Source organism: Lonchura striata, chromosome 18, assembly GCF_046129695.1.
Source record: "Lonchura striata isolate bLonStr1 chromosome 18, bLonStr1.mat, whole genome shotgun sequence".
NCBI lineage: Eukaryota > Metazoa > Chordata > Aves > Passeriformes > Estrildidae > Lonchura > Lonchura striata.
Genome location: NC_134620.1, coordinates 12048160 through 12063101, shown reverse-complemented (window position 1 = coordinate 12063101; position 14942 = coordinate 12048160). Strand labels below are relative to the sequence as shown.

Here is a 14942-nt window from a genome sequence, read left to right as displayed (position 1 = left end):
ATGTTTTGTAACTTATTTTCACAAGGGTTTGTTATCAACCTGTAAGAAAGAAACTGTGCTGCAACAATTGGATGAACACATAGACACTGGAGAACTGGTAGCATTTGCTTCCCAGGTAAATAAATAAAATTTACTTCACTTCCGTTTGACTTGGAGGCTTTTTTGATAGGTAAGTGTTCACAGGACCTTCTTTTCTCTCTCCTCTGATCTTGTCCAGACTTACTTGACTTTGAATGCTCAAAAAATGTAGAATATTTTTAAAATGCAGAACCACCTTGTTTTTTCTAAATAAATATTTGAGGCTAAAAGGGTTTAGTAAACTGCACTTTTGCCTTGCCTTGAGCTGCCTCCCTATGGGTAAGTTTAAGTCACTTCCCTCTGATTTTGGGATCAGTTTTCATAAAATCTGCCATTTCACAACACTTAAATAAAATGTAAAAAAAAAACCCTTTTCTTTATAGAACCCATTATGAAAACTATGAGCTCTTTCCATTCAAAAGTAAAATCTCTTTTGTCTAAAATATTAACACTTTTCATTATTAAAACTTAAATCTACAGATCAGATCTTTGATTTTGGACAGTATCATCAATGAGAAGCTCTATGATCAGTTCTGGAAAACCAAATATTATCCACTGTTAAAGCAACACCTGATAAACACCCACAGAATAAAAGAGCTGGTGAATTATTTTGCCAAAAACAACTGGTAAGTTAATAAATGGTAAAAAAACAAGTGTAACTGATAGCAATTGCAAAAATTAAATCTCAGCTTTATTTAATTTTCCCTTGTTTGAAGTTATGGAAGTTTTCTAATACTTAGTCTCCAAAGATTTTTAAGGATTGCTAGGTTAATAAAGCAGTAAATTTCACCTCACTAGGATAGAGTTTTAGAGCCATTTAAGACCAAGTAACAGATTATTAAGCCTGGACTAGCAGCAGATCAAATTCAGTTAAAAGAGAAGCAACCAAAGTGAAATAATCAAAACCTTGACCTTACCTTTAGGTGAATCCAGCTCAGGGGCATCACAGAGTCACAGCTTCAGCAATAAAAACACTCAGAAAAAAATAAATTATCTGCCTGTACTGAAGACTTGGGAATTAGTGGTTTTGCCACAAAGTTTACAAGAACTGAAAGTCATTGTTGTGCTCCACTTAAATCACAGAGGGGGCTGGGTTGGGCCCCCTCACCTGGGGATTCACAGCACCTGGGCTCCTCTCACACCTGGGCACACTCAGAGCCCAAGCCCTGGGGATTGCAGGGCACTGCTACCACTGATCCCACACTCACACTGGGGCAGGAACCAAGAAACATTTAAATCCTGTATTATTGATTTTATAGCCCCAAGGAAAAAGCCAGGTTTGTCTTCTCTACTAGGAAATTACAGGGCCATCTCTGACTTCAAAGCTGTGGGATCATACTTTGTTTTCTACTTCTGTTGTCTAAATTACTGGCTTTTTAGAGAGCTTCATTTGACAAGGTTGATCACCTTTTACCACTTACAGCCTTGATGATGCAACAGCCCTGATTCAAGAGTATCAAAAGAAGTGTGGAAACCCTGCTCTGGCAGATGTCCCAGCATCTCATCTTCTGCAGGTAAAACAAACCATCTCTGTACCTCAGGCAGTATTTTCTCCTTTTTCTCTGAAGGCTTTCACTCAACTTCCTGCAAAAAATTTTTTTAGCTGATACACTTTTGTAACATGTGTTGTATATAACAAAATATCCCTTAATTAATTCAAATAATTCATTTTACCTGAACCACGTCTGTGTCCTGGATCACATCCCATTTTCCTAAGCCCTACTAATGTTGTTCTTTGACCTTCCAGATGTACCTGAATGAATCAGAGGGGTCCTGAGTCCTGGAAGTGCCATAAATTAGCTCGAGATTTCCTCTTGTTCCTCTTCCCTCTCCTGGCAGGAGGGGGGGCTGTGCATTCACAACTCTTGTACCGCTCAGGAGCACAAAAACCCCAAAGCTTTTTCCAAGAGCATCCACAACCTCTCCACATTTTTCCAGCTGTTCTAGGCTGCTTCGGCTCCATTCTCCACCCCCCACAAAAACAGTTCGGACTCACAGCAGAATTTCCTGTTTGTAGTCATCAGTTCACACTCAGCACTTTAACTTTGGGAAGGAGTAAAGTTTACTTCCCTTACTTCTGTATTTCCCCATGTTCAGGCCGGCTGTCAGGACCACTCTGAGATGTCATCCACAGCAACAGAACCTTTGTCATCACTGTGATAAACTTTTATAAAACTGCAGGGGCTGTGGTTCATGTAAAATACTTTGTAGACAAATTTTAAGTGTAACTTTGCAAACTTGCGTATCAATTTTGGCCTTACAGTAAAAATAAATAAACTTGTGTGTCAATTTTGGCCTTACAATCTAAATTAAAAATAAATAAACATATGCATCTATCTTGGCTCCTTACAATATTCTATAAACCTCTTAATTATGAGTTTGTCAATAAATTGATGTTCCAGTCAATGGAATTCCCTGAATATCACATGCCAAGGTGATATTTTCTTTTCAGCTTTGCTCTGACTGCATGAAGTGCAATTAGCCAGAGGTTCTTGAGACACCAGCCTGAAATGTCTTTTTTCCAGAGCAAAGCAGGTTTATTTTGAATAGAAATGAGTAATTTAGTCAGCTCATGACACAGAAAGAAGGGTTCCAGCTGATGGAAAAGTCATAATCCAAAGGCCAAGGAAACTGCCCCCCATCCTAAACATTCTGTTGTGGGAGACAAAAGATAAAAATCTGTTTTGTTGGAAAGTTACAGCAGTTGTGAGAAAGGGGAGCTGTTAAATACATTCAGGTCCCTGCAGCTGTGGGAACAGAGGAGCCACAAGGTGCTGTTCCTTGAACAAGCCACATTTATCTTCAGCAGCTTTAAGAGTCACCTGGAATTACATCACTGAGAGCCTCTGTGCATGGAGCAAAGAGCACAAAAAATGGAGTGTCAGATGTGAGCCACAAATAAAGGAAAGGCTCTCCTCACTTGTTATGGATTTAATGTGATCATCAGTCATGAAAGCACATGGAGATTTGGAAGTGCTTTGATCAGAGAAAGACTCAAACTTTCTACAGTGAAATTACGAGGTAATTATAATCCTTTCAGAGCCTGTCAAGCCATTTTACCCCTTGAACTTAGCTGAGAATGTTAAATTGAGACAATTAAATATCAGCCTGGTCCCAGAACCCTCAATCTCTGTTCAAAGCCTCTACAAACATCCCTTAGAAGGGAACACTAAACCACCACAACTGCTGCATTCTTCCCCAACAACACCTCACCAAGCTCAGCTTTTCTATGAAGTGTAGTTTATTACAAGGAGTTTATTACATTACTATTAAGGAATAGTATTTAGACAGTTATCTTAATGGAATATTTTACAAATCATACAGAGAAAAGCAAACACAAGGTTGTTTAAATTCATGACAAGAAGTTACATTGTTAAGCTGTTAGCAACAGTGCAGGGCTGTAAACGAGCAATCAAGTTTTGGAACTTGCAGTTCAGAAGGAGATGGTAAAAATACCAGACAAGCAAAAACATTTTTTAGGATTTCTTGTACTCGATTCTTTCTACCTTCACATCATCTCCAATTAGTTGATAGACATATGTAACTACTGTAGAAGCCTGGATGTCCATCAGCACAAATGAAGGAATGATGTTGCTGGAAAGAGAGGAAAAAATTCATAGTGATTGTGTGTCTACAACCCCCTTAGTGTTTTGCCCCTATTCAGCAGAAATCACTTCAAGAAAAATAGGAATTAATTCTATAAGTACAGCACATGAGATCTGAGGCTGTGAGCATTTCATGTTTCAGTCCAGGAGACTGAGCAAGTACAGCTGTGTAAGTTATACAACTCTAACTATCCTCTCCCTGATATTTAAATATTAACCCTTAAGAGTTTGTAGTCAGTTTTGTTACAAAAAAAAAAAAAAAAACAAAAAAAAAAACAACAAGCCAAAAAAATCCCCCCCAATATTCACTTACTTCTCTAAGGCATGGTAGGCTCCTGTAGCTGATCCTGGGTTGATATAGAATTTATTTTCGTGTTCAAATGCCTCAAATTTGTGTGTGTGTCCCGAAATGAGGATGTCCACATCAAACTGCCTCTGGAGCAGTGCCAGGCTGGCCATGTCACCCCAGGGGATCACCTGATGGCCATGAATCAGCCCAATTTTGAACTGTCCAACAGTCACAACTTTCTGCTCAGGATAATTCAGGTTCTAAAAATAAAGAAAATAAACCCAGATTAGATAGATTTATATTTAAACCCAACCCTATTGCAACACCCAGAAGGGGAGAACTGAGGAACTCATTCCACCACTTTTACTTGAACGAACTCCAAATGTAAAAAACGTAAAAGATACCCCAAAAAAACCAGACACTACCTCATCAAAGTCCCCTCTGACAACATGGACATCCCCAGCCAGGGTCTTGAGGTAGTCATAGGTGTCCTTGGTGCAGAGGTTCCCTGTGCACAGGATGTGTTGGATCTTGCCAGGCACCAGCAGCTTTTTGAACTTGGCCGGGAGGCTGTTGCAGCGATGGGGGATGTGGAGGTCGCCCAGCACCAGCACCAACTTCAGGGGAGAGAGGGGACAGACGGGTTAGGGACAGCCAGCCCTGCAGTGTCCCCTGCAGTGTCCCCTGCAGTGCCACAGCTCGGCACTGGCACCCAAAGCTGCTGCAGTAAGGATGGAGTGGTGATGGGATTCTGTTCCACGGGGCTTTGCCAGGCTGTGAGCTGAGGGGGCTGTACAAACACAGGTCTGTAAAATTGTTTGTGGTTTCCTGCTGCAAGCCAGCAGTGCGAGGTGACACATTCCTGTTGTGTTACCTGATGTGTTTTACACAAATTTGGCAGCTACCATAAACCACCCCACTGTTTTTTTCTAACACATTTTGCACACAGACCTGGCTAAACTGCAGCCACTCCTCTTAAAAAAAATTCTTCATCCAAGCTTCTCTCCCCTTACTTTAAAAAAAAACCCAAAATATTTTTAAAAAGCGGCAAATTTGTAATATGCGTTAATAGCTGACCAGAAGACAGAGTGTTCAGAGTTTTCATGGTAGAAACCACTGAAAAAACTGAATAAGGCTAAAAAATAATAACAAAATACAAAAAAGAAGCCAACCAGGTCACTGCACAGTGCTCCTGTCACCACTTGTGTACGTTTATAGTTTCAGATGCCAGAATAAAAATGTAGTGGGGGGCTTCAAAATTAAGGATTGAGATGATGCAAGGCCATGGCTTAACAGCACAGGCTTTAAATCTGCAAATAAAGCAACAAGGCAAGCAACACAGGGCAAATTAATTGTGCAAAAAGGGCATGAGAAGCTTTATAAAGCAGGGAATGTTATTGCACTGCTCTGGGAAAACTCTGGATCTGGAGACAGCCCTAAGAACTCAAAGAATGGCCCCAAATTAAAGAGATTTTTATCTTCTACTTCACGTGAGTGAGGCAGTTCCTAAAATGACACCCTCAAATGTGTTTGTAAAGGACACAGCCCAGATTTACTTCTAGGAACAAATATAACTAGGCTAGAAAATTGTGTTTTTAAAGATTTATTTTTCCTCATGGGTTTTTAGGCCATGCAGTTACCTCCAGATAACACTCCTCAAGAAGGCAGAGGGAGCTTGGATAGTATTTTTGATTGGTTTAGGGCTTTTTTTTAGATTAAGAACATCTCAGTGCCACCATCAAACCCATCTGGAGACAGATGGTTGAAAGTGTTGGTAATGCAATAAAAAAGCTTTTTAATCAATGAGTGACCAATACAAAATGAAACCAGGAGAGGAAAAAAAAAAAAGATATTTTTGATGGTCTTTGAAGAGTAACAAGTGAGTAACAGTGATTTGGATTAATAAATGTCAAAAGACAGATTGTCTAACTGCTCCCTAAGGGACTTAAATGTGCAGTACCAGTGATGTATTTGATGTTTAATAAAATTATCCTGCCACTCACACAGCCCAGCGAGGCAGCAGTGTGTGCTCTCAGCACAGACATCCCCTCTGCTGACAAAATGCCAGCCCCACACTTCCCCAAAATCCACATTTCAGCTCCCATTCATTACAGAGAAGCTCGGCAAACTGCAGTAAGCAAACCCAACGAGCAGCACCCCAGGGTTTAACCACCACAGGCATCTAGAGCTTAAAGCAGTGGTGAAAAATGATAAAACACCTGGATTTTTGGGGGTGATCTGGGTCGGCCAGCAGCCCCTGAATTCACCTGAGCCACCTGGCAGTGACACGGAGGAACACGAACGAGCCCTTACCACGGGTGTTAGAGCCAAGGAGTGACTTACTCTGTGCCCAGCCTGATTGGAATGAAGGAGTTGATTGCAGGGGATGAGAAACAGGGCGGAACATGATCAATGTTAAACGAGAGGAAGCAACAGAAGAGAAAACACAGCCAAATGAACGGGCAAATAATAATTAATGAATTGTCGATGTTATGAAAGAAGCGTTAAATATTTTTTTTTTCCAAAAAATTAATGCGATCACGACAAAATTAATACAAATTCTAAACGGAGCTCCTGCAGCCGCGGCCCGGCCCTCACCCGCCCGGGGGCCTCGCCTCAGCTGGGCACCGCCCTCCCGCCCGCTCTCCCCAAGCCCGGCCGGCTCGGGCCCGGCTGCCGTGGCCGTGCCGGGGGTCCCGGTGTGCCCGGGAAATCCCGGGAATCCCGGGAATCCCGGGAGGGTGCCCCGCTCTCACCATCGCGCCCGCTCCGCTCCGGCCCTCACGGAACCCGCCCGGCGCCGCCCCCGCTACGGCGCCCGCGAAGGGACAACAAGCTCCGAGCGCGGCCGGGCCGCGCTCCGCTGGCTGCGTTCTTATAGCGAGAAACGAGAATTGTCCGCGAAACGAGCGATAACGACCACAGAGAGTGTGATAATTTATTTCAGAGTTGAGCAAGCTCCGTGGTCTCCCACAAACCAAGCACCCCAACTATCAATTATTTTTACTATTTACGCATTTTAGGAAACAAAAGAATTGGTGTCCGTTGGCTGTAAGTTACATAGGTGTCTTATTAATTAGTATTCCATAGGTAATGGTTCTCTTGCTTCCCGTGCTAATCAGTGCCATGTTCGGCCCTTCTTTAGGGTCGGGGGCGTTTCCTGGCTCTGTCCCTGAGGTGGTGCTGCCAGGGCAGCTCCGATCTCTGCTCTGGGACAGGGACAGGACCCAGGGAACGGCTGGAGCTGTGTCAGGGGGGTTTAGGCTGGAGATCAGGGAAGGTTCTGGGCACTGCCCAGGCTCCCCAGGGAATGGGCACGGCCCCGAGGCTGCCAGAGCTCCAGGAGTGTTTGGACAAAGCTCTCAGGGACAGCCTGGGATTGTTGGGGTGTCTGTGCAGGGCCAGGGGGTTGGTCTGAAGATCCCTGCGGGTAACTCGGGACAACCCCCAGTTCCGTAATTCAATCCCCAATTCCGCAGGAATTCCATAATTCCGCAGTAATCCCACACAAACCCCTCATCCGGGGCCCCGCCCCGCGGCGCTTCCCGCCCTCCGCGGCCGTGAGGGGAGTGGGGGGGCGGCCATGAAGTGCGTGATCGGGGGCGCGCAGCTCCGAGGTACCGGGAACGCGGCACGGGCGGGATCGGTGCGGGACACCGGGAACACGGCACCCGGCACGGGCGGGATCGGTGCGGGACACCGGGAACACGGCACCCGGCACGGGCGGGATCGGTGCGGGACACCGGGAACACGGCACCCGGCACGGGCGGGATCGGTGCGGGACACCGGGAACGCGGCAGGGTTCGGGCGTGCAGGGTGTGCGGACACCCCCGGCAGACGCCGTGGCCCGGCTCCGCTCCCCCCGGGCGCCGCCACGGGCCCAGCTCGGCTCCGGCCGCGCCGCCCTGTGGGGAAAGCCTCTGCTGGGCTCCGCTGTGTCCTTAGCGTTCCATCTCTCCTTGTTCTCAAGCTTTCCGTCTGCTAAATGCCATTTCTAGCCCCCGCGGTGGAGTTGTGTCTGATCGATTTAATTTGTGGTTAACTCCAGGTGCTGCAAAGGGACGCGCGACACCCGAGGTGCCTCATCAGAGGCAGCTGTCCAAAACTTTGAGGGTTCGGATGATTAAAATTTTAATTAAAAAGTAACAGTTTGCACCATCCGTTTTCTTTTAAATGTATAACAAATTTGTAATGCTTCCGCTTGGATTACTCTGGAGAAGGTGCGGTACCACCTTTTTATTTTAATTTGGAATGCATATTGCAGTGTTTTCTTTCCCTGGCAGTGTTTGGAAGAGCAATACATGCCATAGCACGGATTAGTGATGAATTTTGGTTTGACCCCGTAGAAAAAGGTGTAAGTGAAGTTTATCTATTCTAATTTAAGAATCTTTATTATAAGCCCAGTATTTATACTACTGGATATTGTGGTTTTGTACAGGTACCTTTCAGTCCATCACATTCTCAGCTCCCTCCACTTTCAATATGGACAAATGCCATATTTTCTGTGATTTTAATTATGCAGATTCCATCATGGAAGATTTCATTCCTACTCTGCCCCGAGATCCTTTGATTTTTTAATTGTCCGGGACATCTGGATTAATGTCACGAGGTTCAGTTCTTTTGTCACAGGTCACAAGGTTTGAGTTTTGTACCACACAGGAGCTGCCTCTAAAAACAACATGTTTTGTACTGTTGTGACTCAACAGGAAAAACACATCCATTAATGCCTCTGATTAATCAAACACCATTTCCAGCAGAATTAGTGTTTTCTCCAGAGGTTTCTTAGTTAAAAGTGATCAGCTCTCCTTGGCTCACTGGGAGGATGGAAAATCACAAGGGGAGATATTTGGTTTTATACCTGGAGAATTTTTGGGGTGTGAGTGGTGTCTTTGCTCATCTGTTCCTCAAATGCCTCAAACACAAGCTGAGCTCTGGGTGTTTGGGTAACTCAATTATTTTTATTTTTAAAATACTATCAGATAAAAATATATATTTAAATTTTTTAAATCATTTTGAGATGTAAATTTCCAGGTTTGCTGGTGGCACTGAAGCCCACAGGAGGCTCTTTTTAAAAGGTTCAAGTTTTGAGTTAATAAATTGTTTTACTTCTGTTCCCTCAGTGGTTGGATTCAGTGATGTTGGAGGTCTTTTCCAACCCTAATGACTCTGTGATTCCATTTCCAGCTTGCCTTAAGATCAGTGAATTCCTCGAGGTCAGCATATGCATGTGTGTTCTTCTCATCCATGTTTTTCCAGCATTACTGCTGGACAGCTGTGTCCCAGCCCTGCCAGAAGGAGAAGCAGTTATCCCTCCCCTGTAAATTGATAATTAAGGTACATTTTAGCGAGTTGTTACACACAGCAGCAAATTAACCCAATTTCCAGCTGCAATTATCATGGGTGAGGATCAGCCTGGGCTCTCCCAGTGTCCCCAGAGCAGTTTGGGGAAGCCTTAAGAGCAGCAGCTTGAGATAAACCAGGGTACAAACCCAGGGAAATTATATTTATTGCAAACCTGCTCAGGGAGTAACCTCTGCACTGATTTTTTGGATTTTATTTTTTTTTTTCCAGTCAGTTCTCCCTGTGTTTAGATGTGTGAATGTGCTGGAAAGGAATGTAGAGAAATGCAGCATCTCCACCAGCCCCAGTGAGCACCACATCACCTTTCAGCTGCTCTGCAGGCACGGTAAGGGCACAGGGCAGTTTAGAACCACAACAATTAATGTCATTATCAACACAGGTCTGTCATCCTCAGCCCAGCAGGACTGGGAATGTTCATCAGCATCAGTCTTTGCAAAATTCCTGAGTAAACATCATCTCCCCCCACAGAGCTGAGCTGTGCTGCAGGCAGTGGTTTGTATTATCAATAATCCAGCTGGGGTTACTGATTTAGGATAATACATTGAATTAGGTCTGCAGACAGAAGGGCAGAGATCTGTAGGGTTTGTGTTCTGCATTCCACTCCCATTTATGTTATTTTACCAGTTAATTTCTGAGGTTATTTCACGCCGAGCATTTGTTGGTTTATTTCTTGGGGATCCTTAAAAAACTCAGATGCTGTCCAGCACAGCTAATGGGATGGAGGGAGGCTAAGATGGCACGTGGACTCCTTTTCCTGCTTGTGGTGTTATTTCCATATAGCTAGACTAAGTCAATTGGTTACTTCCTCTATTGAACAATAAATATTAAAAAAAAAAAAAACATAAATTAAAATTACAGCCAAGAACTGATTTTGTTTCATTCCCTTCATACTCAGGTGTTGTAAAAACCTATAACCTGACATTTCAGGAGTGTGATCCCTTGCAGGCTGTTTTTGCAAAGCACATGTGTCCAAACATTCTTAAAGTCCACTACAGGTAAAAAACACAGAATTTTTTTTTTTTTTAGTTTTACTTTCTAATGTAACAAATGCTCAATAGTCATAGATAGAAATATTTTAGTGTTGAATGACATTTTATAGGCTGCTGGCTGATGTGATGATCCACTTCCCAACCAGTCAGGAAGAAATAACCTTGTCAGTAACTCCAATGAAAGTTTGTTTCAAGAGTTACACTGAGGAAGACACTGGTAAGGAAATTCAAAACGTGATCCAATACTTGGGCTTTTAACTTTTTCTTTTTGAGGTGAACTCCAGGAATAATAATTGTCACGACATAAATGTGGGATGAATTTTATGGCCGAATGACATTTTTAACAGAACATTATAGAGAGAGATTTAAACTCATGCTGCCACCCGCTGGTTTTAATAAATTAAATAAATTTAAATAAATTGAAACATCTTCCTGGTGTCAGTGGCAGATCTCAGACTGAGCAGCCAATTGAAATAAATTATGCCACTTGCTGTAGGCTTTGAAAGAGGTAATTACCGTGCTGCAAGAGCAGCAGCCTGGCAACTGCCAGGAAAAAGGGGATAATTTTATGTTTTAAAAAGAACTCTTTAAATCTGAACACCACAATTATAGAATTGATATCATTAGAGAGTATATTTTAGTCTAAGGACAGCACAGAGTGTCAGCAAGCCCTGCACTGTTATGCCATGGTCACATCTCCAGGAGGTAGAAAATGAGCTGGAGATTCTTGGGGTGTGACTCAAACTAATTTTGAAGATGTAATTGTGGTTTTGAAGTAGAGGTTCTTGTGTATCATATAATAAAGAGATGCTTTCCATACTTGTTGTGACCAAAGCTGAGGAGAATGACCTGGGAAGAGCCCAGAGCTGGGAACTGGGCTGAGAACAGGCTTAAGAGAAGGATCAGGTGGCAGAAACTGGCTGGAGCAAAACAGGGCAGAAATGCCTGAGAATAGAGATTGTATTTTGAATGACACATTTGGTGACTTTAGAAACATTCACTTACCAGGACTATTGTAAGAAAAAAAGTGAAAAAAGCTGTGTAGAGCTACCAAGGGCTCAGTGAGGGAAGGGAGTGGGGCAGTGAGAGGTGCTGTGCTCGGGTGAATCTCCCTGCCTGCAGCACCTCTGTGCTTTGAACGCCTCCCCTGCCATGGCCTGGGGGTTCCACTGGAGTCAAACCCTCTGCTCACCCCTGCTGGGCCACAGCTGCAGGTGTGTGACAAACACCCCCTGCCACAGCCACACGGAGCTTCTTACAGGAGCCTGTTTGAACTCTGGGAGATAAAGCAGAGAAAGGGAAGAGTGGGAATAGCCTGGAGCACTTCCTCAGCAGCCTGGCCTGGCTGGGGAGTTTCTCTGAGCTCTCCGGGACTGTCACACGCCAGGAAATCGCCCTCTCACTTTCTCTTCACACACCCATTGAGAGCCACGGAGTAATCTCATGGTAGCAAAAAAACTGAATACCTGAAACTGAACAGCCAATTTCCTGTTGCCACTTTCCTGTGTCAGGAAAAGATTGTAATTTAAAACAAAGAGCCTCTGTCCACCTCCATTGTGCTCTGGTGATTGGCAGTAATTTTGATTAATCTCTTCAAGTCACGCTTCATTTTGGGCTTCCCATCCATGCAACAATAAGCAGCTGGGAATATTATTTGTGATGGATGCCTGTGGAAGAAGCAGATCTGCAAGAACAGCAGCAGGTGTTAGGTTAGATCACACTGCAGAACATGGAATAGGTTCTGTTGAAATCCATTCAAATCTACACAATGCAAATAAATTGACGATTTTACTTACTTCTAGTATGCATATAAGCTAAATATTTATTACTTTTGACTACTATAAAACCACAACTATTTGTTCAAAGAATGCTTGTGTAAAAACCTCAGGGTTACAATCACAGCTTTGTTGAGTTCAAACTTCACTGCTGTGAGTCCCTGACTTTGTTGTTATCCCAAACAGACTTTTCAAGGACAATGCTTACTGAGATACAGCTCAGCCCAGAGGAATTTGACTACTTTCAAGTCGGAGTAGATTCTGAAGTGACATTTTGCCTTAAAGAATTGAGGGTAAAGTAAGAATTTGTCTGGGAAGAAAACCTATTTCCCATTAATTTGCCTGACTGGACCAAGACAACACAGGATGATCCCTGTGGAATGGCCCTGGGTTGGTGCCCCACCAGCCCTCCTGACAGCAGCAGGGTTTCACCACCTGGCTGAGGGTTAGCTTTAAACCCCAGGATCCTGTGAAAGGCAAACAAAACACTTCTGAAACAGAGATGAGGTTTCTGTGCTGGGCAGACACAGCACAGCTGCCCCAGGGAAAGCATCATGACCAGGGAAGTTCTCCATGCAGAACCTCCTCTGGCAAAGCTCTGGCAGGGAAGGACAGAAATTCTTAGAAGCAGCAGACTTTTCTCCTCTTTTTGCCAGTTAACAGCAGCTGGGATAAACTTATATTCCAGTATCAGTGTTTGGGTTTAACAAGCACTTCACCCCCACCCTTCTCTGCAGGGCCTGCTGGCGTTTTCCGAAGCCACGAGCGTTCCCGTGTCCATCCACTTCGACAGATGTGGGAAGTACGTGTGGGACCTGCCCTGGCTGGGGCCCTGCAGTCACCAGTGAACACGGAACTGCAGATCAGGGCAGATTCTCACTTCAAACGCAAAGCCATTTCTAACCTGCAGCCTGGATCTGTCATTCCATATAAACACTGAACCCCGGTGTGGCACGAGCTCCAGGTGTATAAATTACCATGACACCTGAGACTCTCAGTCCCCTGCAGGCAATGATTTATTTATTTAGCACTTTAAAGAGCCATTATGTTTTCTGAATAAACAGAATTTTAACAATTAGATATTTAATGCTATCACTTGACTCTTGACACTGCACAGCATTTGCTGATTGGAGCAGTGAGATCTGTAACAGGAGCCCCTCTCTCATTCCTCAGTAGCAAATACAGATTTTCAGCTTTTCAGAGGGGGTGCTTTTTAATTCCATAGGTGGAATCACAGTATCTGTTAATTCCCTGTGCTGTTTGGTCTCATTACTTGTGTTTAGACCCATTGCTTTCAGCATTGAGGACCTGCTGCTGGAGGCCAGCTTTATCCTGGCTACCTTGTGTGAGGCTGAGAAGGAGGCAGCTTCCCCAGAGCCTGCCTGCTGCCCACGGCCCTGGGACAGGTAATGGGGGCTGAGGGGGCAGGTAGCCTTAAGAGAGTGAAAAACTCAGGTTTTCACAGGAAAACTGAACTACAGAGGTTCAGGAACATCTCAGCAGCACAACCGCAATAAGGGGGTGGAAGAGAGAATGTTCTGTACAAGCTGCTGTTTTCCCATCTCCTCAGGGTCTGGGTGCAGCAGGAGGGAAGATGCTGAGTCTCCCCATTAGCTGTAATCTTTTCACAAACAGAAAATAAGGATATTCCAATGAAACACAAAGACAGCTACTAACCTGCCCTACTCTGTCCAATCCAGCTCAAAGACTGGCATGGATAAATCTGACCAGCCCTCCATGGATGGAGCCAGCAATGCAGCCACAGCTGCTTCCAAAAAGCCACAGCAGAAGGGAAACACTCCAAACATGGACCCTGCAAAACCCCAGAGTGCTTTGGCAAAACAAGAGGTAAAAAATATTCCCAGAGGCATGGAGAGGGATGTGCCAGGCAGAGCAGGAGCAGCCACGGCCAAGGCAGTGGGCGGAGAGGCCACAGAGGCTCCTTATGCCAAGGTGAGGGAACTCCCCATGGTGCCAGCAGTGGAACCCCACAGCTGCTGTTTGGCTGAGCACCCCCACGTGCTCTGGGGGTTCCAGTGGGATCAGCTGTCCCAGCAGCATAGCTGGAAAACCCCAGCGCTGCTGGGAACACTCCTGGGGGCAGGTGGGTTTCACTGGGAAATGCTGCTGGCTGAGAAAGATCATAAAGTGGTAAAAGCTTCACAAATAATTAATACCCAAATTCTGTATCACAGCTTCTTACCTGTACAAATATTGCATTTTCCAGTTCCACTCCTTATTCTTTGGAGCTGTCTCTTACAAGGAGAAGGAGGCCATTGGTGACACCTTCCAGAGCTTGGTGACAGCCAGTGACACTGAGGAGGACTCGGGTGCCTTGCAGAGCTCCCCAGTTCTGTAGTGCAGGGCTTGGGGTCCAAGGACAGACAGTGGGGAGTGCCCAGGAGGGAGGGCAGGGCAGGCCCAGCCTTTGTCACTGGTGCTGCGACCCAGCAGCACAGAACGTTCTGGAACTGCCAGTGCTCTTGGAATGGCACAGATTTAGGTCACGATTAACTCCGTTGAGGTTTGTGTGTTCTGCAGGAACTGCTGGGGGGGGGGTTCTGCTCTCAGAACAGGGGCTCAGTTTTAATTCAAACTCTGTTACCACATCAGGCAAATGAAGCCGCTGTTCTGGTTAAGGGTGCTGGAAAAATAACCCAACCATGCCCTCTGTCACAGCCAAACCCAGCCCAGCTGCAGGAGAATTCAGGTTTTTACAGACTCTAGAACCAGCCTTTAACTGAAAACCAAAGTTGTCGCAAAATGCATTTTAAAAAATAAAGGTTTGTGTTTCAGACTTGCATTATTCTTTGTCTTCCCCGTGTCTCTCCTACAACACCAGGGG

At 44.7% G+C, this 14942-nt stretch overlaps 3 protein-coding genes across 3 annotated transcripts in view; 2 read left to right on the top strand and 1 right to left on the bottom strand.

The window, feature by feature from the left end:
• Positions 1–1873, top strand: part of KNTC1 (kinetochore associated 1) — a 29769-nt gene extending 27896 nt beyond the window's left edge. Inside the window, 4 exon segments of the mRNA XM_031506275.2 lie at positions 26–115; positions 559–704; positions 1502–1592; positions 1826–1873. Coding sequence (XP_031362135.2) covers positions 26–115; positions 559–704; positions 1502–1592; positions 1826–1873 — 375 coding nt within the window.
• A 716-nt stretch (positions 1874–2589) lies between these two features.
• Positions 2590–6786, bottom strand: VPS29 (VPS29 retromer complex component). The gene is made up of 4 exons (XM_021544624.3): positions 6729–6786; positions 4398–4589; positions 3997–4232; positions 2590–3672 (listed from the first exon to the last, which is right to left on the bottom strand). The coding sequence occupies exons 1-4, from the start codon at positions 6729–6731 to the stop codon at positions 3555–3557; spliced, it is 549 nt and encodes a 182-aa protein (XP_021400299.1). The 5' UTR covers positions 6732–6786; the 3' UTR covers positions 2590–3554.
• Positions 6787–7531: 745 nt separating this feature from the next.
• Positions 7532–14894, top strand: RAD9B (RAD9 checkpoint clamp component B). Its single transcript, XM_077787248.1, has 10 exons — positions 7532–7589; positions 8256–8326; positions 9157–9306; positions 9544–9658; positions 10229–10328; positions 10433–10539; positions 12284–12390; positions 12835–12899; positions 13381–13503; positions 13798–14894. Exons 1-10 carry the CDS (start codon positions 7556–7558, stop codon positions 14378–14380), a joined length of 1455 nt encoding a protein of 484 aa, XP_077643374.1. The 5' UTR covers positions 7532–7555; the 3' UTR covers positions 14381–14894.
• Positions 14895–14942: the final 48 nt, after the last annotated feature.